Source organism: Enoplosus armatus, chromosome 6 (genome assembly GCF_043641665.1).
Source record: "Enoplosus armatus isolate fEnoArm2 chromosome 6, fEnoArm2.hap1, whole genome shotgun sequence".
Classification (NCBI taxonomy): domain Eukaryota; kingdom Metazoa; phylum Chordata; class Actinopteri; order Centrarchiformes; family Enoplosidae; genus Enoplosus; species Enoplosus armatus.
This window is the reverse complement of record NC_092185.1, coordinates 17005514-17031530: the sequence shown is the minus strand read 5'-3', so window position 1 is coordinate 17031530 and position 26017 is coordinate 17005514. Positions and strand designations below refer to the sequence as shown.

Sequence of the window (26017 nt, the reverse complement as noted above, 5' to 3'; positions counted from 1 at the left end):
TTCATTGTTTATCTCTTTTCAAGGTTTGATCTCTTGAAAAGGAGGATGAGTAAATATTGGAATAAGATACAGGGATTCCTTATCTGTGGAACAGTTCTTCAAAATTCCAAACTGTGCAGTATAATTTGTATTTGGTCATATTATTGATGGAATTTCAAATTGAAATGAAATTGCACTTCTCTGAATAATAAGTGTGTACCATAAATATTCCTGGAAATTTTCACTTTTATTGTAACTCACATCAGGGCCAGTAGAACATGCAAGCAGAAGACTATTGCACCCTGGATTGTACCATACTCAAGTGTTTAGTGCAAGGCTGCCATTTCTAACAAATTAAAGCTGCCATAATGGAATGTGATTTTCAGCCTGGTGTGTGATCCCTGTCACATTTGCCTGGTCCCCTGCATGAAAACACATTCTTTCTCCACCCTCAGGCTTTTGCTGGTTGGAATTTGAATTTTGTAATTGAAGAATTAATGGAGTCAGTAATCAAGCAATTAATCAGTAGTTACAGTAATAGCCCGCTCGTTCTTAAGTGAAGAGCTTACTGTTGCAGATTAGGCTGTGTGTTGAACACACTGTATAGAAGCAGAAAATACTGTAATCCCACAACAGCATTTATGTAGTTGATTTATTCTATTCTATTCAGAAATCAGCTCTAATGCTAATGCTGTTACACTTTTTGTGCGTGTGTGCGTCAGCACATTTTAATAGTCTTCATTTGCAGTATTTGCGGGATCAACACTGAAAAAAAGTGTTGTGGTCTATTTACAGCAACGCTTATCCTTTTTTTAAATGTCATACACCGTTTGCCAATTTTATGATATTGCTAATTTGTGTTCTGAACTCACTGACAATTGACTCATTGACAATAAATAACAATTTTTATTTTGATACCTTATTTAAATATGACAACTGTTTCACTTTAATCATCAAGCACATCCCAAGAGAACCCTTGTCTCTTAGAGCTCACATGATTACTCTGTATATAGATTCAAACTTACTTGGGTGACAGAGTTCTCTTCATGACAAATTTTGAGATTTACTGTAGCTATTTGTAGCTTAGCAACACACATGACAGTGTTTATCACTGTCATTTCACTGCAGGTTGTAACTCTATTTCATTCTGTGCGAAGTTTACATTTTTTCTCCACGTTCACACTGATTTTCTGAACGTGCTCCAGTTTCCTCCCACGTTCAAAAACATTCAGGGCAGGTAGATTAGAGACTCTATAAATGTTTTTTCTGTATCTGTGTTAGCTCTGTGACTCACTTCCGACCTGCCCAGAGTGTTTCCCTGTCTTTCACTTAGAGAGGGAAAAAAATCCTGCTTTCTATGACAGTGATGAAAAATACATTATGTAAGAAAACGTCAGCATTTGCATATGACAATATTACTGTACATGTATTAGTTTGTGAATACTGCAGCTGTAATCTAGTCTTTAACAATAAACTGGTGAAAATGTAGTTAATTACCATTAGTGGGTACTAAGTTTCTTTTTGAAGTCACACAGGGGTGTCATACCTGAACACTGACTTAGTAGCGTAACAAGCCCTCTCTTAATAGATCTGTATTTCCACAGCAGGGCTAGATATTGATATTTAATACTTGAACCCCCCAATAAATTCTTCTCAGCTGTCTCTATGTGACTCTCAGATAAAAGAGGTATCTGCTGGAATTTTAATTCAATCTAAAGCACTTTCTCAATAATTTAAATATACTATATGGTGATTGTAGTGATTTATGACAGATTAAAACGGCTTTGCAGTCTTTATGAATTCAATTATTGTTACCAGGGCCATCCTGCGGCTATGTATATTATGTACTCAGGTCACTTTTAAAACCTCACAATTAAAATTACAGTTTATGACTTTTGAATGGATACGTTTTTGCTTTTCAGGTGAATATTTTTATTTCTAGCTTCATTTCCACAAGTTTGTCTTGCTGTGTCGTGTTTCTGCTTATCATTTGCACTGTATGAATGGCACCTTTTTAACCATTTTTCACTGTATAACCATGAAAACATGAACAACTTTGAGGAATACTGGTATTATTGAGTAGAAAATGATAATATAACATACACTGAATCAATTAAATAAACATAATTTAGTCACACTCCGTAGCTGCCATAGCATCATCTCTCTTGCACACAGTAAATCTTAATCAAAGAATACATTGTTTGTATTTCCCCAGTTTCCTCTGGCATGATTCATAAAGAGTTACACAAACAAATTCCCCGGCCTCATTTTTGCTTGCTTGTTTGACATCCCAGTCACATACGTGCCTTTGAGGAACTGTGAGTTGTAATCAGACGTTTCCAGATATCTCGACTCGATTGAAGGACTGGTGGGTGGCGAGCTTCCTTATTATTTATGTCCCCCCAGTCTCAAATATAAATCACACAACACAGCAGTCATAGCTGCTTTTCTTCCCCACCTCCTTCTCCTCCTGCAGAGATACAGCACAGAAGTCGGCGGCTTCATTGTGATTTTATTTTATGTGACTAAGATTGAGAGTGCGAGGAGGACAGTGCACCCAGAAACAAAACGGATATAAGGCATCAAGGTTGCAAGCATGTGTGTGGGTGGGTGTGTGTATGTATATGTGATTATTAGTGGCTGCAATGGATACACAAACCTAAAGAATATCTTTAGGTGAAAATCTTCAAATTTAACTTTTTTGGGTTTCTAATTTGCTTTGTTTTCATTGTTGAGTATTTCAGTGGTAATGATTAGTAGTGGCACATCTGTGCATTCAATTATCTAATCTATTTCTTCTCCCCTCTGTCTCTCTTTCAGTGAACCCACATCCTCTTTCCAAAGAGTGGAAGACCAGTCAATGAATTATGAATGTTAAACAAGATGACCTCCTCTCAGCAGCAGCAGATGATGCGAGGTCCTAGGTGGAACCGGGCCTTGTCCGACCCTTTGTTTGTGCTGCTTCTGGCCCTCCAGCTGCTGGTGGTGGCAGGGCTGGTACGTGCTCAGACGTGCCCCTCTGTCTGCTCCTGTAGTAACCAGTTCAGCAAAGTCATCTGCACCCGGCGAGGCCTGCGGGATGTCCCTGATGGCATCTCTACCAACACACGCTACCTGAATTTGCAAGAAAATCTAATTCAAGTCATAAAGGTGGACAGCTTCAAGCACCTAAGACATCTGGAGATCCTGCAGCTGAGCAAAAACCACATACGCAAAATTGAGCTGGGAGCCTTCAATGGACTGGCCAGCCTCAATACCTTGGAGCTTTTTGATAACCGCCTCACCACTATCCCAAACGGGGCATTTGAGTACCTGTCCAAACTAAAGGAGCTTTGGTTGAGGAATAATCCCATAGAGAGCATTCCCTCCTATGCTTTCAACAGAGTGCCCTCATTACGGCGGCTGGACCTTGGGGAGCTCAAACGGCTCTCCTACATATCTGAGGGGGCCTTTGAAGGGCTGAGCAATCTGCGATACTTAAATTTGGGAATGTGCAATCTGAGGGAGATTCCCAACCTTATTCCCCTGGTGAAGCTGGATGAACTGGAGATGTCGGGGAACCAGCTATCTGTCATCCGTCCTGGCTCTTTTAAAGGGCTCATCCATTTACAGAAGCTATGGATGATGCATGCTCAGATCCAGACCATAGAAAGGAACTCTTTTGATGACTTGCAGTCACTAGTGGAGCTCAATCTAGCCCATAACAACCTTACCCTATTGCCCCATGATCTCTTCACTCCTTTACATCACCTCGAGAGGGTGCACTTGCACCACAACCCGTGGAATTGTAACTGCGACATCCTCTGGCTTAGCTGGTGGCTTAAGGAGATGGTACCAGCAAACACCAGCTGCTGTGCCCGCTGCAGCTCACCATCCCACCATAAGGGACGATACATTGGCGAGCTGGACCAGAACTACTTTCACTGTTATGCTCCTGTTATTGTGGAGCCTCCCGCAGACCTAAATGTGACAGAGGGAAGCGCTGCGGAGTTGAAATGCAGAGCCAGCTCCTTGACCTCAGTAAGCTGGATTACACCCAATGGTTCCATCATGACACACGGTGCGTACAAGATCAGAATCTCTGTGCTGAATGATGGCACTCTGAACTTCACCAATGTTACCATGCAGGACACGGGCACATATACATGTATGGTCAGTAATTCCGCAGGTAACACAACAGCATCTGCCACACTCAATGTGTCCTCTACAGAGAACAGCAGCTTCAGCTACTTCACCACAGTGACAGTGGAGACCATAGAAACGCCACATAATGAAGGCTTCACCACTACTGTGCAACAGAAGGTGGGCCCCACCCCCTCTGCTGGTACGTGGGGGTCTGTTTCACCCACCTCTACAACTACCACCACAGCCCGGACCCCACTCTCCACCCGCGCCACAGAGAAGACTTACACGATCCCTGTCACAGAGCGGGGTGGCGAGAACTCACTGAACGGCTTGGATGAGGTAATGAAGACGACCAAGATCATCATTGGCTGCTTTGTTGCAATCACACTCATGGCAGCTGTCATGCTGATCATCTTCTACAAGATGCGCAAACAGCACCACCAGCAGAACCACCACGCACCCACACGCACCATTGAGATCATCAATGTGGACGAGGACTGTGTAACAGGAGGCCCGGGCATGGAGGGCCACCTGACTCTGCCTCCTCTTGAGCATGAGCACCTCAACCACTATAACACCTATAAGACTGCATACAATCATGCCTCCACTATCAACTCCATACACAGCTCAGCGCACGAACCTTTGCTAATCCGGGCCAGCTCAAAAGACAATGTACAAGAGACCCAAATCTAATACTTTTTTTCAAAATGCGACATTATAAAACTGATGGAATTACATAAAGACATTACTGGACATTACGGACAACTGGTTGCGAGGACTGTGGCTCAAACGTGGAGGTTTGGAAACATGGTGTGTTTGGCAAATCAATGACTGATGATGTTTATTCAATGACTTTGGAAATTAGGGTATGTCTACTGTTTCAAAAAGTGTCTTTACAAAACAGAAGTTATTTATTTAAGAAAAAACTATTGTGGTTAAATCAAGAAAAAACTGTATTCTGCAATTATTTTTTCAGCACTTAATTCATGTTTTTAGTTTTATTCCTCTCATTTCATGGGATTGGTTTACTAATATGCTTTCAAACTCTGTTCGAAGACATCTGTCGAAGAAAAATTCCTGAAGCAAATTATTGTTCTTTTTTGGTGAACTGCAGACTTTAGATCAGATGAGATAGTAACCTCATTTTGCCCATGTATCAAAGGAATCTAGAGCACATTAGTGATGTTCTCCAGCTGTGGATTAAGTGATGAAATCTTTTGTGACCATCTGTAACTGAGATGAATTAAACACTTGTTCGTTATTTTACAGTGAGTGACAGAACTGTCAGTGATGAAATTTGATCATAATTCACTGTTTAATTATATCTGTCACCTACATATTAGACACTCTCTGCTCTGTCATCAATAGACTGAGGATCTTAAATGGGGGGAATATGCCCTGCGTTCTGCTGTTGTAATAGTCGAGGCTCACTATAGTGCATTTTAGTTAAATTAAATTCTATTAATTAACTATAAAAGAAACGTACATTTGTCTTTGTGTTCCTAATGTATATGCAAAATATCATTTTATCCCTGATCTCCACTTGTTTTGACTCCAGTTCCCAGCTTCTCTGTGATATCTTGTCATTATTATAGAGAGCATTTCACTAATTGCGTTAAGACCAATTTAGATTTTGAAGGTCATGATACAGGACCAGCATTAGTGGGTACTTTAGAATCAACATCATCATTGTGACAAGGAAAGATGTAAAGATCAGAACTCTTGTAAAAAATGTAGATGGTCTAAAATTCTGGCAAAAGTCCACTGCCTTCCAATGTATCATGGCCTCACCTTTACTTTACGGTGCTTTGTACTATTTCATATGAGGATGATTCCTCACATCGCCACCTTTTTCATGCTGGGACCCCTTACCTCATCTGCAGAACTGCAGGACTGAGTGCTGTCAGAAGCAGACTGATGAGCTAAAGAAAGAGCGTAAACCCTTTATACAGCTGTCTGAGCACATTGCCTGTCATCTGTGTGCCACATTTCCAAATGGGCAGTGCCTGGCAGCCCCAGATTCACACCCTGCCCCTGCCAACCACAGGACTTGGCCCTGAGCGGCAAGGCTTATGCTGAGAGAGGCTTTAGAGATGAATGTGTGGGATCGGGCATCAACCAGATGTTTGGGTTGCACCTGCCTCTCTCCCTCTCCCTTAGCGACAACACAATTTCCATTTTAATTGATGTGCCCATGGGCTTTGGATGGACACAGCTCTGCAGGCGCCCGTACCCTGGAAACCATTTCAAAGTCTCCACCGTGAAAAATGGCGCCAGGCACCATAAATGCAGAGGTTAGGCAGACATTTGTCAGATCTTAGGGAGATGCCCCAGGTTTATTTTTAGCAAATGAGTGCAGTTTTTGCTCCCCTAACAGTAAAATCCACAAAAGGTCAGGCCACTGTCATGTTGTCATTCAGTTTTGTATCAAGGTGTTACAATAAGGAATTATATAGAGGAGAATTACTCATAAACACTACTGTTACAGACAGTGGCGTGTACTTTCTGTGTAGTCATCATGCACACCACTAACCTTTAAGTTGGAAGTGGTTCTCCACCCACAATTCACAGTATGTCGTGAGCTTCAAACACTCATCTTCTTGGATTCATGGTGGTAACAGTGTTTCACATCAGAAATAAAGCATTAACACATCCACCGAAACTTCTCAAACTGCTCCTACTGCATAATCAACATGGCTAAAACACAACACTTTATGAGCTGTAATGTTTGCAGGTCCAATTATGTTATGACGCCACTGGTCAAAATCAATCAAAACCATACTATTCCACATTCGATAATAACGATAAATTAACAAAATGTCATCAGGTGGACATAACTATAAACCTTTTACAGTCACCTTTAAAGCCTACATGGTGAGTGAGTGCTTTCTACTCAAAAAGACTGATTTTAACCTAAAAGACAGCTTAAGATAGCTTAATGCTTCAGCATTTTTCAAGTAGGGAGAATAAATCAGATAGAGTAGCAGTTCGTCTGAGAATCCCATGACTAGGATATGAAAAGAGAATTAAATTAAACAACAAGATAATAATCTAAAGCCCTATTCGCACAGGACTGATATTACCTTGGGTCCTCCTGTGATACGTAATACAATAATTGCATAGACTTTATATGTTGATAACCTATGTCGGTAATCGGTTAAGTAAAAACTCTACAGTAAATTATTTTCCATATTTCACCTAATACAGAGGCTCATTTGAAAATATTAGTCCCATGTGAAACAGCATCATTTTATTTTGTTTATTTTTCTTCCTCTTTCAGGTTAAGAATTATGGAGGCTGCAGTGGAAATTATTAATGGGAGCTTTTGATGCCACCCTGCAAATGCAGGAGGCTATTGTATCTACTCAGTATAGAGACTCACTGTATGTTTCAAGATCATCTGGAGATTTGTTAAGTAAATTTGAGTGATTATTTATTCACTTTGAATGTGCTGCACACAACACAGATGGTAGATTCCTAAATAACATGAGGTCCCGAAATAATTTTAGTGAAGACTGAGGGAGATAATTGATTACTCCATATCAAGCTTTTTTCATCACCAAGACACTATTTATGACATAATTACACTTCTGTGGAGTTTGGCACATTTGTAAACCATAGAATGACCTGGATATGTGTCATTTAGTCTGTGTTTGAGTTCCTAGTGGTGGGATGTGGATCACAATTCTACTCAGTTTACGTAAGAGAGTGTAACCATCTTCCCTTTTTGCCTTTAGTTGGAGGTAAATTGTCTGAAAATTTAAATCGTAAATTTGTTGCATTTTAGTCGAGCTGTCTCATGTATGTAAGATATCTAAATAATTTTGGTCAATACTAATTTTTTTTCACATTCTTTTCTTTTTATTTCTGAGATTGAATGCTGTTCTAGTGGTAGATTTATATAAAAAAATACATTTTGAGAATAAAACAAAACAAATTTTTTTAAATTTTGATTTTACATGTGCCAACAACCTGTTCTAAAAGTGAAAAAGAGAAACATGATGTAAACGAATAAGAGATTGATTTTCATGTAAGCATTCTTTCATGACCTTTAAAAGATATGGAGATCGATTATAGAGACCAGAGTTTGTAGTTCATACACAAAATATGGTTAAAATAAACTATTGTTGTTTTTCTGTATTGTCTGATTCTTGTTTTCATCCTGTGCCAGAGATAGATTGTTGATAGAGATATAACAGTATAACATTGGAAGGATCATATTTTAAGAGACAAAGCTGTATTAGAGTGTATTGTCCTTTTTGCCTCTATTTACTCACTTTTTTAACTATTAATTATCTGCAATGCCAGTGTTGATCAAAATGATAATTATTTTAAACCTGTAATTTATTCATTTCAATTGACTATATTATTAAATTAGATTATAATGATTAATTCATGACTGTTTCCATTCATCATCAAAAAAATAAGTATCTTTGAAGGCCTAATGCCATCTTTATATACCTAATTTCAATACATGGCTGTCATGCATTCATGGTCCATGGTAACGATGCAATCATAATGCCTTCTTAACATGGATATAACTGCACAATCTCAAGTGTTGTTACATGGCATCAGTATAAAACCAGAATCAGTTCAGCACGTACAAATTACATGCACTTGTCTTTGTATCATTTCTGTGAGGACGGGAACCATGCATGACCTTACAGGCCTGAAGACAACGTATAAAGCACACCACAAACACACCGGTACATGGAGTACATTCACTGTAGTATTCTGTCATTCTGCCGTATGTCTAACTTATTAGCAAATAAGTTCATATGATGTGTTGTTACATATATATATATAATGATAGTGCTTGGTATGGTACTTTAAGTATTATTGTCCATAACAAAATATTTTTCATTCATTATTTTTCCCTTAAAAATGACTTAGAGAAAATGTGTCTTTTTGAAAACAATTTGGCTTCCTGTGCTATATTACAATAAGAATACAATACCCTGAAGACTTGCTTGTAGCTTTACAAACTGCAAATTTCCGTGGAGTAAGCATCAACAAAAATGCTTACATCTGCATCAATGTAAGGACTTCTCAAACAACACTTTGTGCTAATTGTTTGGTAGCAACCGTCACGCATGTTGTCCAGTCCATGCCTGTCAATGCTCAAGAAGAGTAACAGGACATCTATGAATTAGATATATTAACAGTTCAGATTTATGATGGCAAGCAGGAAGAAATCAGGAATAAATAATGATGTGACATAAATAACACTGATAATAAAGTGCAACATCTGTTTACATGTAGAGAGGATGTATTCTTAATGTATTCTAAACACTTTTTTGACCATTGCAATTGTTGGAATATGTTACTGATTACTTCTAAGATGTTTTCAGTTTACACTCTATAACAACTATTGAAATAAAATATTGTTAGTATTATTTAATACCTAAGTTACAGTAACAATAAGGAGTACCAGCATCTTAGTATTTGATGCCATTAGTTTATATCTAACTCAAGCACTCAGAGTGCACAAAGACATTATTGTTATCCATGTCCCAGTGAAGTCATTTTTAAACTGCACATCTCCGTGTAATGCTTACTATCTAGTAAAATCCAATCATTATACTATTTTGTTAGCTTATGGTGAGCTAATAAAAGTGTATTAGTAGAATATAATGTGCTTGAGCTCTTATCCTGAGCAGTTTCCAGCACAAGACAAACTACATGATTGCACATTGGTTAATTTCGCCATCATTATCATTATCATTCATGAGCTATTGTTCGACTTGGTAATTAGCCAAATGAAATAAGATTGCGATCATCATATCGCAAAGTACAAGCCAACAGTAAACATCTGGACCCAAGAGTGATGACATCCCCTTTGGGCCAATCAGCAGCAAGACAATAGTTGAAGCGATGGATTGATCGGTGGATTGACAGTCAGGGAAATAATAAATGATAGTGAATCCATTGTCTTCGCCCCTGTTTTTATGAGGTTCAATAAACCAACATTTACGTTTGAACCAATAGATTTAAAAAATTGATGACTTGTTCTTACACCAAAGACAACTCACTAATCACTCTCTCCCCTCTTGAGAGCAGACCAATGTCATATGTGAGGCAGTGATATCAAACTGTCCTATGATACTGAAGACTGTACAGCTAATCTACCAAAGTGAAGTTGGAAAGCAAGTCATCTTCTCTGATACTGTATATGCTAAATGACCCATCCAAGCCAACATGTGTCGAACCTGCACATAAATTCGGCCACACTTTAGCCATGCCAATGCAGACAGTAGAAGTGATATAACCTCTTGCCAATATATAGATTTAATGGTGTTAAGTATTTAGCTCCTCAGCTTACAGCAGCATCAATCCCCATTACAGTAACATAAAATCAAATGTAATGTGAAAAGGTTGTTCATAGTTACAAACTCACTGAGAATCATCACCCAACTCTATGACTGTACAGAGCTTTTTGGCTTTTTTTAACTCATTATTTTGGCCCACAGGTTTACTGTATAATTGATAAATATAAGCATATAAACATACATATTGTATGTATATAAGGAACTACAACATATGTGTATAGTATGCTAGCTTTCAGGTACCACACCAGTCAATCAATCAAGTAATCAATCACAGATGTGCTGGCATTAAACTGGCCCACCTACTATGTCTCTACTCAGCCTCATCCACAATGTCACCGTCTTTCATTTTGCATATTTGTGAGAGAGTGAGTGTGTGACAAAAAGAAGAGAGGTGGAAGCAAATTAATTTTTGCTTTTGTTTTCACAACAGGAGGCTTTGATTGGATGTATCCATCAGGGGTAAAGCTGGTACACTGCCTACATCAGTCAAATATAAAAAGGTCTGTGTGATGTCGAAATACAAAGCTGTTAACATCAATACAATATCTGAAGTGAGGAGAGTATCCTGCATTAAAAAAAATGTTAAAATGAACCTGCATAGAAATACATCTGTAATCAGATAAATTAACCAGCAGCCACTGACTGAAAACACTGCAAATCATGCTCACATTGTAAATAAATATGCTTGTTGTTTAATCCTGAGAATGAAACGCAGTATTTTTCAGCACAATAGCTATCCCTGATATGGCATAACATGCCGACAAGAAGCACAACACTTCTACTTGTTCAACTAATTTAAAAGTGTGCCTTTAAATAACTATTCATCCTGCTCATCCAAACTCTTCGTCTTTAACGCACATTTTTGTCAGCCGACCATAAACAAGCTAAAGCATACAGTCTGCTCCTTGAGGAAACATAGCATTACAATTTATAATGCCAACTGGTCTGCTCTTTCAAGTGTGTGACAGGTTGGTTTTCATAATAGTCGCCTATTCAAAACATAACCCAGGGCCTGTTCCACTGGCTCCTCACTAATGCACCATTAAACTCCTCATTTTCTTATTTATTCTGCTCCTGAGGCTTGGGCAAATTAATGGGTTCTTAATGCCAGTGTACTGTTTGGTGTGCTAGTGTTTTTTTTATGTGTATTATATTTGGGTTTAGATTTTAAAAAAAATGTGAAGAAAAAGTATGTCACTGACATAAAAGAGGAGTAGCTTTATTTAGTAGGTTATTTCCTCTGTTCATTTAGTTGGTTATTTCCTCTGTTCACATCCTGGTTAGACTTGTGCATTCAAGCACTGCATTTCACACAAGCAAACATAGTTCACATTTGTTGAGCTGGGATGTGATCCCAGATATGAACATAAAATAAATTTAAAAACATGTTATATAGAAAAAATCTGAACACACAAATATATATATATATATACAGATTAATTGGAGATAACATTTATAATATAGTAACACCACGTTAAAGTGATACAGAGTCACCAGCTCTAGTACTTGAGGTGGATTACAACATATTCAGGGGTCTCATATGAAAATATTTGATGATCCCTGCCAAAAGCTGCTTAACTATTTTGCCCACAGTTGTACTCAAACTGTTACCCACAATGCGTCTTTTTTTGGTACAAAGGACAAACGTACCCTTTTAGCAGTGGCAGACTAGATATGGAGCAAGGAGCAAGTACAGATACATATCAAAGTTTAGCTCCAATGATATAAGATATGATGTATGGAATGAAAATCACCTAGAATAGGAAGTAAGGCAGCTTATGTGGACAGAGAGCACAAAACACACAGGAGAACAGAATGATAGGCTTTTTACACCACGGGGAAGCTCTAGATTCATAAACACATAAGCCAAAACCTAAAAACGAGAGAAAAATACATTTTTAGGTTTAATTTATTTGATGATGTGCACTTATTCACACCCTCCTCTGCCCTGGGACCTCGAGCAGCCAGATCCCTGAGATGACAGTTCCTCTTTCAAGGTCAGTAGCTGCCCTTTTCCTTCAAAAACTGCACCTTGACAAAAAAACTCAAAATACAACCAAAGAAAAGTGTGTTCTACATCATCAGGGAGAAGCACTAACACTATTAACGTGTACTGCATACCAAAGGTTACACATTGTATGGGCAGAGTATGGACCTGATAATATGCACATATCAGACAGATGGTACCTGAGAAGCAGCAAGTCAGTGGCTCAGTGCTAATTGAAAATACAAGACGAGGCCTTAAGCAAGTTGATATTGAAATATGGAGTTGGATGAGCAGAATATGGCTGATGACTACTATCTACTGTCACCTAACAACAACCAAGTTCTCCCACATGCTGTAGAAATGATTGCCACTTAAAGAGAGGGAGAGCTCCTTACTCCCTATTTGCAGGCCTACATCATCACATAAGGGCTGAGAGGGACGCAAACTGCAAACCTGCAGCAAGCTCTACTTCCTGGCAGTGAGGGATCCACCACTGCAGGGAGACCAAGACTGGGGGCATCACATCGAAGAAGAGGAGACAAGGCGTCAATCTGACCAGGTAATAACCTCATTTACCATGTCGCTCTTTAAGTCACTTGAAGAAAGTGGATGGTCATGGTATGATGGCTATTTATACAGCCTGTGCTGTGCAGGGTTGGTGGGTTCATCCTGGCTGAACTAGTACATGCAAATTTCAGTGCTCACTGCTCCACAGGGGTGAGTGAGCAGGTCTACAGAGCCAGTTAGCATCTGAAGCCTGTGTCAAATAAAACATGTTTCACATAAGTCTTATGACTTTGTTTAGGAGCAAAGTAAAGTGTATTTAAGAGGTTTATCAAAACCACATTAAATCATACAGTATTAAGTGTGTTGTTATGATTCAAATGTGAAGCACTCTTGTGGATCTAAAATTGTCATTATCTCAAGCAATCTTTCATTAACATGGTGGACTGACATGAAGAAAATATTCATTCAAATTACAGTTTAATGCATCTTTATGACACTGCAGTCTTGCTTTCACAGCTGAATTTGTTGTAAATTCAGGAGATCCACTACGAACATGCAATCTCTGGGTGTAAAAAGTCCACCTGATTGTGTGGTAACATTTTGAATGGGTTTTGCCAAGTAAGCTTTACCACCAGTAAGCCATGAAAAATCATCCGATAGAAAACAGGAAAAATCCACTGTTCGATGACTGCATGGATATATGCAATTCCAAATAAACACAGGAAGGAGTAGTGAATGAAATACGAAATATAATCCACTGTCTACAGAAGTAGAGTTGAGAGCCAATTTAAAATCCAAAAAAGAACACAAAATCGAATGCAAAGGAATCACTAAACTATCTTTGTCTTCCCTGACGCATCTTAGAAATTTTAGATTTTAGGTTAAAAAAAGAAAACTGAAGTGTCATGTCACCCTGACTTTACTTTTATTTCAAACTCAAGCCACAGGGTGGATGACATACAGGAGAGCAAAGTGAGGGCAGAGCTTATCTTTTTGGGGGCTCATTTGTCTCACGCAAAAAAAACACATTACTCTGCTAGAGGGCGGTCCATAGGTGCAATTATACCCACAGTGTCGTCTAAGTTCAACAGTATAAAGTTGGAACACTAAGATGTTCACAGCAGGCATAACAGCATAGCAGGCAAGGCTGAGGTCCACACAACAACTTTTTAGAAGCTTAAGACATCGCAGCCACTGCAGGCAATTGATATGTCTGACAGCAGCTTCTGTCTTATAACCAGGACCTGTCTGTTTGAGGATAATAGAGTAGAGCAGAGTCACAGCGCAGCTACTGTCATCCTCCTGCTCTCCAGGAGTGCTCAAACTCTGAGCATGCAGGATCTAAAAAACGCTTTCCATCATTAGAGCTTCCTTTCCCTATAAGGAAAATAACTTCCTGAGGGTGTGTTTACCATGTTTGAACTTACCAGCAATGCAGCAAAGCAGCCACCCTGCTGCATAATATAGTAGATGTGGGTAACCAGCCATATAAACACAGACACTCACTCCCTCTGTCCTTCTCTGTTTCTCTTGACCGTACAGATATTCACATATGAACATAAAAACACTATAATAATGGCCGGGCTCTGTTCTGTGTGGGCGATCACTGGAGGTGCCAGTCGGCTGCTGCAGTGCTCCGCATCTGTGTTCCCGTGGAAACTGTGATAGCGGGATGCACTGACTGACCCTGTTTAGCATGCCAAAGATTAGCCATGCAGAGAAATAATTTCTCTAAAATGTGCACCTCTCACAACCTTTTGCTCCAGTACTCCAACTAAATATTTCAGATTTTTTTACTTTGATAAAATCAACATTTATATTCATCGTATCTTCCAGGCAAAATTAGAATAATGATGTAGAACAATAAATTACAGTCAGATAGAAAAAGTATATAATTAAAATCTAAAGCAAGATGTTAAAAGCCCTTGTAGAAATAGTAGAGTAAAGGAAATACGGTACTTAGAGCTGGTCTGATTTATTTTTTACTGTATTCAGTGAATCCTTAACTGAAAAGACGTGTGGTTTAGTGTGAAACTTTACAGATAGTGATGCTCTCAGGTCCACTGGCAGGCTGTTTCTGAGGTGACACCAAATGCTGCTCCTGTGTCTGAGCCAGGGAACATCTACGCAATTCCAAAGTCAACTGGACGTTTGTCAGACATAGTGCAACTTCAAGCCTGTTCTTCATCAGCAATAATTACTGTTGTTCTTTTACTGTTGTTGTTTGTATTTTTGCTGGTTTGGGGGCTTCATGATTGTTACTGAATTGTGTATTTCTCTCTCGCTGTCTCACTTACACTGGGAACTCCCAAAAAACGACCACTGGTTTAGAATAAAAACTTTTGATTTTCATTTAATATGGGTTAGTTTCCCATACACATCTTTGTCAGAATTACGTCTTTAATTTGAACAAGACAAAAAAAATCCTATGTACATTAAAACCACAATTAGATATCTTAAAAATAAAATCAAACACATCCATCAAAAACCTGCAAAGTTATCTGGGGGCTAGTGTAAAGATAGCAGAGCATAAAAAAGAGCTGCACCTGCTGTGAGATTGACACGCTCAGCTCACTCAGTGATCACTGACACATTGGATGGAATGGCCGTGATCTGCTTTGGGAACCACAGCACAGCCGGAGTATGAGCCAGCCAAACGGTGGCCATAATAGGTCAGTGCTGAAGGCACGGAGGGATCTGGAAAACCTTAGAAGCATATCCAATATGTATGCATGTGCTAATATCTTCGATCTTAATAGTCCAAAACAAACAGATGACCAGTGAAGCAACTGCAGAACAGGTGCATTTTGTGCTCTTCCTTAGGTCTTGGTCAGTACATAATCATGATAATGCATTTTGCATAAATTACAGTTAATCTTATAATATCTTTTTTTGCTGACTTTCAGTAGTTAAGTCTGCTGGTGATTAAGGAATGCAGAAGTCATTCAAAATCTGCATGTAGGAGAAAATGGTGTACTCCTATTCCTAACATTGATGAAAGTGATGGTATTTCTTATGTGTACATCAAAACTCTAATAAGCATCAGAATCTACTCCAGGCTCCAAGCCTGGCTTTCAAGTTTTGTTGATGGACAGCTTCTATTCCCGGACCTTGCAGTAATAAAAATAATCTATGTCTTGCCAGCTGAAAGGACTTCTGTGACATTCATAAGTTGATGTGATCAATACAGTGAACCACTTATGGCTGCAATCTTTGGATAGTGAGGAAATGCACAGCAGCATGTCTGTATAGCAGTAAAAATCAATGCTATGGTCCCAGTGAGGGAGCTATAAGACACCCCTGTCACTAATCAGGTGTTTAGATGTTTGCAGGTGGTATCTTTCCTCTGTCAGATTTTTTTTGTCAGATGGCATCCATATTAAACATAGAATTCACTCTCTTTAGGAAATGTTCAGGTGCTGTGGGGGTAAAGGGGAAACCTTGAATATTTGAAAGTCATGTAGTAAATGGGTCATTGCTAGAAAGGAATTATCAATACATTGAAATAGAAACCATCTGTTTCTGTCAGGCAGATATTAAACATATTGAAGTTATTAATTTTTGGAATTTCTGACTAGATCATGACCTTGAATATAACATGTCGTTTTACAGTCCAGGAACCACTGAATGCTCAGGGCCATTCACAATGCTGGGGAGCATGGATCAAAGCCAAACTGAGGAGGAACTGCCTGTAGCAAATTGCTGTTCAAACTTTAGCACAATAATGTGAATAATTTGGATAGAACTAAATACTGTATTTATATTTGTCTTCAAGAAAAGGACGGCTAAATGTCTGCCACAGTAGTAAAGCTATAAGAGGTTCCAGCAAAGTCATAAATACCATACATTTAATGCCCTCCTTCTCTGGTTAAGTGTGTAATATACTGTGTGTGCCCGGGGCTGGAATGGCACTCATCCTCAGTTCCATGAAGAGTGAGCCATTTATTCTTCATCATCGCTTGCAAATGTAAATGTGCATTCAAAATGTTACTTAAATGGGTAGTTGATGTTTGAGCATGAAACTTTAGAAAAAAAGAAAGTAAAACAGTGATAGTATTATTCTTGCTTTTCCCACGTAAGATGCAAATGTGGGTCGGCCTTTCTCCAGTCCACAGGGTGGTGGAAATGCACCTGAAGCTGTTTGGTAAATTCCAAAAAATGCCAGAAGAATGTAATTTTTCAGTATGTAATTTATTTTCTGATTGTTTTATTAGATAGTCATAAGGTTCCCCAACATATAGACCTGTGTTTAGCATTCTGTCCTCTTTCTAGTGTGGCAGAAAATATGCCTAACAGTATCTAGATACTGTACCAGTACCACTAATGTGACTGGAAAATATGAATTCATTAGTGTTCCAAATCTTTTGAGTAATATACACCAACAATAATGACCATTTTACAGTGATGCATTATTCAAGAGTAATAAATTCAACTTAAATGGTTCTCAATATGTGTGCATAATACTCTTGCATAATGATACACATTAAGTGATTTCATACTGTTGGTGCTTATCGCAAATGCAAGACTAAGGTGGGATACTAGCAGAGAGATTGTGCTGCTTTTATGGTCCATGATGATGACTGGCAAATATGATTCTTGAAATGTCCAGGAGCCATTGTCCTGGATCCGTGTGAAGTGGGTTCAGAGATTAAATATCGGGTGCAAAGTAATGACACGCTCTCTCTGATTTGAAGATTCTTACAAAAGTGTTTTCTGGCAACTGAGACAGTCAAAAGAAAAAGCAGATAACCCATTGACTGTACCTTATATCATGTCGTGCCCTAATCTTAAATGCATAGCTTTGCTGGCATCTTGCCTTTATTAGATAGCCGACAGAGAGCTAGAGGCGATGTAGGGAATGACAGAAAGAGGCCAAAGAATGTTTCAATTAAACACATAGGGGTTCCTTGACATAGCGGTACAACTGGTCACCATCAAAATGCAATGCAAATATAACTGGCACAATCAACTTCATTCACCCTGCAATGCGGGTGCTGCCAGAGATGTAATGTTAGTAGTGGCCTGATTGAAACCGTGATTCAGTTAGTGTCTCAAAACACTGTGAGGAAGAAACTTTTCGAAAGACCTGCAATAACCGATTTTTGGCTATTTGGGGGCAGTGCAAACAAGCTTCAAACACAACATTGACATAGTGTCAGCTTTTAAGTTGATATGACAAACGTATTAGCTACATAGTTGCCTATTTACACACACTGCAAAGAAACAACATTAGCATTCATTTGGAGCCATGTTTCTGGTCACCTGAGGGATTAGGTCCAATGTTTATTCTCCTTTTAGCTTGTTTTGGTCTCTGCTAACAGAAAGATCTATCGCCTTAGCTGCTACAGTGGTGATGATCACCACACTGGCGTTCTCTCCAATATGACTTGCAGAAATAAGGGCCATTGCACTAACCTTTATTTTGACCATTTTAAGGAAATCAAATTTCACACACATCAGTGCATAATGTGATGATACTACTGATTTGGATTTTATTACATTTCAAAATGTATCACATTTAATTTGTTACACTGATTAAGAACAGTAGCTATTTTATATTACACACAGTTATCTAAACCTGTCATGTAGACAAGGAAGAGTGTGTTCTGTATATATTACATTAAAACTCAATCCCTTAATACAGTACATCAGGTAGCTCTAAAACAAAACTCTTTTATAGTCTACATGCTGCTGTATAACAGTGAGCCTGCTGCAACTGGCAAGCACACATTTGAAGGTCAGGTCTTAAGAGGCAAAATCCTCCTAACTGTGCCAATTCATTAATCTAAGGAACAAAAAGTATTTGGAAGATGAATGTCCAGATCAAAGGCTTTTGCACCCCCAAAGGCATGAAATTAAACTGTAGTAAATCTCTAACTCTTCTTGTGAATGTAATGTATGCTATTGGAACAGGTGATTTTTTTCGAATATATACTTCCTTTCAGAAAATGCTTTTTAGTTTATATGAACTTTTCTAGAGGACACAAGCAAAAGAGTACTAAAATTATTCCTGAAGGGATACTGCAACAGTAGACAAATGAGGACAGCACTTAGTTCATAAAAAACATTATACATAGAGTTGATAAACCATAAAAAGTCAAAAAAGAGATAAAATATCCTGTTAATTTAGAAATAAAGAGGTTTGGGGTGTAAAATGACGTGCTGCTGTGAAAATGGACAATGGAGTGACAAGTATCCAGGTGGATGAAAACTGGTTTCATCAGATCTCAAAATCTCTGTTCGCAAATAAACTCTGTGATGGTGATTCCACAACTTATACAACAACACGACTTGTCAGATGACCTTTCACCGCAGCATCCATTGCCCACAATGTGTTCTATCCACTTAGTGCCATCTCACCCTTTTCCTTCCACCCTTTGTTGGGTTAGGAGGCTTTGTCTGAGCTTTTGGCCCTGACTCTAAGGAGCAATTCAAAAAGAAAGCTAAGAAAAGCAGGCCTTATTTTGACCACAGCTAAGATAAACAGCTGATTCAGATTTAAGGCATTCTACAAAACCCCAAAAATAACAGCAGTTTCACAACTTACGGGTGATCGCGTAACTCTTGACCAGACCTACAGACGGGTCACAAAGTAGAGGAAAACCTAAATAAATCAGTGGAGAAACAAACACAGATGCTTCCATACCTGGTCTGTGGGATCACTGAATGGTAGAATGAAACAGATGTGAATCATGTGCTTTGACCTTCACAGTCAGATCACAACACGACTTACTAAGAGACTTCATTATTTTGTTATTTAGTTACACTATAATCATATAAAAAGAAAGGTGATCAGTTTAAGGACATTTCTGACATAAACAACATGAGCGTGAATCTCCCCAAGCTGGCCTCCTTGCCACTGAGGAGCGAACTGACTACTGCAGAGATGTCAGCCATAGATGGACTTGAAAGTCAGAATCTATGAGGACAATATCCTGTTCAAAGGGCATTTCTCTCAGATTTAGAATGGCTCTCCATCCAACCCAGGCAACCCCTGGTCCCAAACCCATCAGGAACCAGAGACCTTGCCCTTCACTGTACTGCTTAACTATATCATTCTTTTTCCTTATTTAGCCCCAACCTTTACTCATAACTGCTGTGGTGTTGAAAAACATTAACGCTCTTTAAGTAATACTCTATATTTTATAATCCATGATTTATACTATCTGAGCAAGTTGCAATGTACTTATTTATAATTCAATTATAGACTATAATGCTCCAACAGCACAGACCATTGTTCATGTCTGAGATTGTAATAAAAATAGCATTTCAGTGAACATATTAGTTAGCAATGTACATTTCAGGATATAAAGTAATATCTTTATTAATCTAAAAACCAATAATTAGGCAAATGCAGTCTACATTACCACTGCCCTTTTTGCTTGAACACAACTCATTACATATTATTTAATATAATTGTGCTTTGTTGGCTCTCACCACACACTGCTACTTCCAACACAGGAAATTGGCCTAATTCTGATCTGCAATATAGATAAGCTTGGCTAACAATGTAATGCGGTTGTAAAATGTTTTTTGGGTTTTTTTCCCACAGTAAAAAGTACATGAATCAGTAATGAAGCACAACAATGCTTGTGTGCCCAAACCCATTAACACAATGTCTGCCTCTCACATAAACTGGAAATAATCATACATTATTTTAATGGATTTCCAGCTCTAGCACCATTAATATTCAACTTGAAGAAGACTTAAGGAGGTTCTGCTTATCTGTACCTGTTTTCACAGACAGAGAAGATTTAATATATCATGAAATGCATCACACTACTGATCATATAAACAAAAGCATGTCTTCGTAAGCGGTAAACTTCTCTTCATAAACATCTCTCGAAGTTCTGTAAGAGTTCATACACTCACAAGTTCATCTGACTTTAATATTCAGCTTCATTATTCTAATTTCGATTGGTGTAGAAGCTGTCAGGCAAGGCTGGATTCAAAAGCTTGTTAAGGCCCTTCAGTCTGGAGAGGATAGTTATTACAAGACAATATGAGTAATTATACAGCAGTGATTTCAATGATAGAATGAGGTACATCTATTCCAATGATACACCTACTTGCTGAGAAAACGTTGCAGCGTTCCCACAGCACTTCAGACTGCTCACACAGGCCACTAGTTGCAAATTGCGGTCATGGACAAATGGTGTATGGACAAATATTTTCCCATTGGTTTAAAAATGATTACTCAATGAAAATGCAGTAAGTTGTTAATTTCTTTGGAAATCATGATTGTTGCCATAACTGTAGTTTGCATTTAAACACAGATCTAAAGAACTGCAGAAAACCCTGGGTAACCACTGTTTTCTTCTCAGGTAAAATGCTAGCTGCAGCAGGTTTTGTTCAACAACAAGAAGTTTCACATTTACATAATACAATCCACAGAGACATACTGTACAATAGAAGTAATAACATGTTGTATCACAAAATTACTACAAGTACTACAAAAGATCAAAACACACACACAGACAGAACAGTCAGTGCCCTCACTACTCACACATCGCTTTTCTTTGCACTAGTGCACTACCTAAATAAGTAGAGTACAACTTTAAAACTCAGGAAAATAAAAAAACACTTTGAGAATATAGAACTCCTGAAGAGATTGCATTACTGGCAAGTACACACAACAGTGGAATTTATACATGACACATTTGACTCTAAGACATTCATTATATCATAAACACCAAACCATAATACAAAACCTTGCATGTGTTCAGGCAGGAATATGAACTCATAAGTATCACTCAGATGAGCTGATCATCAACTGACTACTAACTGTAATGAGCTAACCAGTAATTATTGGCCAGTGGCCATTGTGGCAATGCCAGGTGATTAATTGATTGATTAAGTTTTATCTTGAGATTTTTATGATATTGGAGATATATATACCTACATCCCATCATCTGTGTTGTCATATTATGTTCACAGATAATACTGAAAGATACTGTAATGCCGTTGGCCTGCCCATTTCATTCCCATGTTTGCCCCACCTAACTACCTAACATAGGATGGGTTTCTAATTGGTGCAGAAAAACTGCTATAAATGGAGCCATTAAATCAAGGTTAATTATATTTGCCATGATAGTAAACTATGAGGAGAATGTTTCTGATTGAAATAACAGTTTCGCACAGGACTCCTATCCACAACTAATCCCATCTGGGCCAGGTTGTTGACCTGTTTCACAATCAGGTTTGACACTTTACAGCTGTGAGGGCATTGCTATAGGAAATGCCCTTTCAATGGCAAACACTGCTTTTTAACCACTAAAATAAAAGATATTAAGCAATTTGCCAAAACGTTCTCCTCATAGTATGTGCTTCCTTTCACTTGCTGATTGGCTGCATTTCTCCATGTTCATTCACAGGTCAGGCAGACCTACAGGTGGGTGACAGTGTTTTACTGTATGTGGATAATATGTACTGTACAGATTTGTATAGAGGATCTTATGTTGTTAATCAAACCACAAATGGCCTGGGATTCTGCCAGCAACACTGACTTGGCAATCATGACACAGGCCAGATGTTTAGGTGCTGGCTGCAGGAGTACTAATAAAATACAATACTATACAGTATATGTTAAAGTGAAGTACTAGAATGTAGTGGAAGTACTTTTGATAAAGAATTCATCAGACTATACAGTGAATACAGGTGTTGGATATGGACGCTCACTCGTGGGCAGAAAATGATTTGCCTCATGTGTAAAAGATAGGATCTTGTACTGATATCTTACAGTCCGCAGCATTGTCCAAGGAAAACTAATTAACTGATGCATTCCATTTCATCAGGGTCTGGGGAACCATCCATCACACTCGGGGGGACAAACAAAATACAGTACTCATGTAAATTAAAGTCCTGGAGAGCCTCTGGCTCAGGATAGATCATTTTCATTCACTTATTAATTTATTTCTTCACAACTCTTTATCGGTGAGCCGACAGCTCGACCACAATGAGCTCAAGGGGAAATGTTGGGACCATGTTTATGAGTGAAGAGGCAGAGAAAGGTTTCTCCTCATATCCTGAAATAAAGAGAGTGTCACAAACTGCATGATATTTGAGTCTGTGGAGACGGTTGTATAAGGATGGTCATTATCATTAATCAGCTTTCTGTAGGACACTTTAACTGGTCTTTGCTGTGCTGAAAACAGTTGAAGACAACTGAAATATCATCAAACTCTGCTGCAAATGGTAGCAAGTGGTAGTCACCTTATCCTATACCTTTAGAAATGAAACATTTATTCCATGTTTACAAGATCCTCACTTCACCCTGGTTGTTTCCTCCGTCAAAAACAGGATTTGCATGTTTTAGGAAGCAGAGATGAAGAATCTGGATTATACTGAGTTAAGCCTATTAATGTTGAAAGCTATAGATTTGTAATAAGATGGATGGGCTAAGCTTTACCTTCAGCCTGTTTCTGTGAGATTTTAAAGGTAATCTAAACAAGACACTTCAGGTGATTAGGAGTATAAACTAAGCATCTATTCATTCAAAACACCTTGCAACCATAGAAAATCCTGCAGTATACCTTGTGAAATGTAAATATGATGAGATTATTTTATATTCACTAGTCATATTGCTTCGTGGTTTTAAATATTTAGTTTTTATTTTCCTAATATTTGAAAGGTTCAGCAGTTATGATGTTGATGTTGCCCCCTCAAAGAGGTCTTAAGTTTAAATCCTGGTCCTGCTTTTCTCGCATTGCACTTTGATGTAGGCCTGGTAGGACATGCACACTCACTGAGGCAGCCACAAGACGCGGCAGCAAAGAAGAGGATGTTAAATTGAAGATGTTATTCCTCCACCACTTTTGTTATAGGAAGAACAGAATACTGGAGGATGCTGAGGAGAGGGCTGATGTGGGGAGGGTCAGAAATCTTGCAACAGATGCCATCAAAGAAGTGAGATACTTCCTGGCAGAGCCTCTCTTCTCCAGACATGCAGACCTCTTGGCGAAAATCACGGCAGATGGTATATATGAGGCTAAGACAAAACCAGATTGTGTATTATAGCCACGTCTGTAGCATCAGGGTGTATATTCTGAAAAAACAAATATATATATTTAGATATAGCTCTGTTCGTATCATTGTGAGTCCTCAAAAATACAGCTTCTCACTAGGCTGAGCACTGAGGGGATCTTTGAGTTGTTGTATCTCTGTTGTATTTTTTCTCACAATTTTCTTTGTGTGTTTTGTCTCCTTTGTACTCTGATGCAATCCAGATGTTATGTTGCACATCTGGACTAGAGTCTTCTGCTCAACAGGAAATACGCAGACCATCTACGAAACTATTTGCAGCCACCAGTCTATGTACTCATTCTACATTCATTCACAGAATTCATGATATGTATACATTCCTTGTACGACAAAAGATGCGCACATAATAAGACCCTTCACTTCTGTTTGCCCCTGATGAAGGCCTGAGATGAAATCTTTGATTCAGCTTGATGCTGCTTGAATGAAGAAGAAAATATTGAAACTCTCTGTGTGTGTTTGAGTTCCAAGGCCACCCGCACAAATATATCACGGTTGAGGTGCTTCTTTAATAGTTTGACCCATAATATGACACACACGCAATGATGGAACAAAACTGCACTTTTGTAAGCTGTGTTCTTGTCTTGTAGTTTTTACGTTGCATTTTAATTTAAATGGCACTTAAACTTGACCTGATATTATGCTTCTTTCAAGGCCCCAACTTTTAAAGCATCAAAAACATGTTCATTACATGTACTGTATTCTTTGCTAATGGAATGAGTTGCCATGTTACTCCAGCAAATGAACACAAGAGTGAGAACACTCAATGTGTTGTCTTTGGCAGAAAAATACATCCAAGTAGAGGTATTAATGTAGCAGCAGGTTTCTTCAGCTGTCTGATATGACTAAATAGAGTGAGAAGATTTGAAAGCAACAGAAAACTGTAGGCTTGTAGCTTGGACACAGAGAGGCACACATGCTCAAAGACCATCAAATGTTCACACAACATGCTTACATATACATAACCACCCACACATGCAATGTATAGTAGCCTTCCTCGGTCAACACCTTCCTGTTACAGACACAGGAAATGTCTTATAAAGTAATTTATCTACATTCAGAAATTCCACTTTGAATCTCTAATTAAAGCCAGGGTTCCAGCAGTTACCCGCGTAGTTAATGCATTATGCTCACTATCCTTCTTTGTGGAAATCTTTGCTTACACAGTGCACTGTATGTTCCTATAATGGGACACATGGGACACACATACAGGACAGGAATGTCAGTTATATTTCAACTGATTGAGCATAGTTTTTGACATGCTTTAGTTATTGTTTAGAGGACACGCTCATAGCACAAGTTTTTCATTTCATTCTATCTATGTGCAACTGCAATATTTGAAATTAAATCCACAATGATGGGTTTGAACATAATATGTTATCGTAGCTTTTGCAGGAATGCTGTATAACAGCTTTTCCAGGCATCATGCATGCAGGGTTTGACTGCACCAACACCAGCAGCCTTTATCGCTGCACTTTTCACAGATCTATGCATTTAAAAGGATTTTGTCTAGGGCAATTATTACTGGTAGAGGCAAATGCTAGGAAGGGAGATGAAGTGGAATAGAAACTTGAGACAACATTGCCCAGAAGGAGTAAGCTGAAGGGGGAGATTTGACTGCAGAGAAAAGCATAGAGAGGGAATGAAAGAGAGTTTTTAGCTGAGACCAGCAGCCAGTATAAGTCACTCTGTCATTTGGTCAGGGTGGTCCTGAGATTTTTGAGGCACTTTATTGAACATGGCATTATGGGACACAGCTGCAAGACTCTATAAGCCGTGTGGTTGCCTCATATTATGTTTACCTCTGGAGCTAAAGCATCACTCTCCCATGCCAGCGGCCATTAAATCTTAATTCAGTGCAGGACCGAGCTAAGCAGACGTAATGGACTAATTCATGATAAGCTGCAACCAGGTTATCACAAATTACATGCCTCTTTTAATTATTTCATGACTAATGGAAAGGACACATAATAATCACAGGTACAAGTACAAAGCTGAGCTGAGTCATGGAATGGCTTGTAATTCATTTGATAAAGAAGAAATGCATATTATG

At 38.6% G+C, this 26017-nt stretch overlaps 1 protein-coding gene across 1 annotated transcript; it reads left to right on the top strand.

The window, feature by feature from the left end:
* Positions 1–2850: 2850 nt before the first annotated feature.
* LOC139286798 (leucine-rich repeat-containing protein 4C-like) lies at positions 2851–4797 on the top strand. Its single transcript, XM_070907714.1, has one exon. The coding sequence runs from the start codon at positions 2851–2853 to the stop codon at positions 4795–4797; it is 1947 nt and encodes a 648-aa protein (XP_070763815.1).
* Positions 4798–26017: the final 21220 nt, after the last annotated feature.

What these genes read in the sequence shown, in the direction of transcription:
- LOC139286798 (XM_070907714.1), top strand. Translation starts at nt 2,851, where the DNA reads ATGTTAAACAAGATGACCTCCTCTCAGCAGCAGCAGATGATGCGAGGT.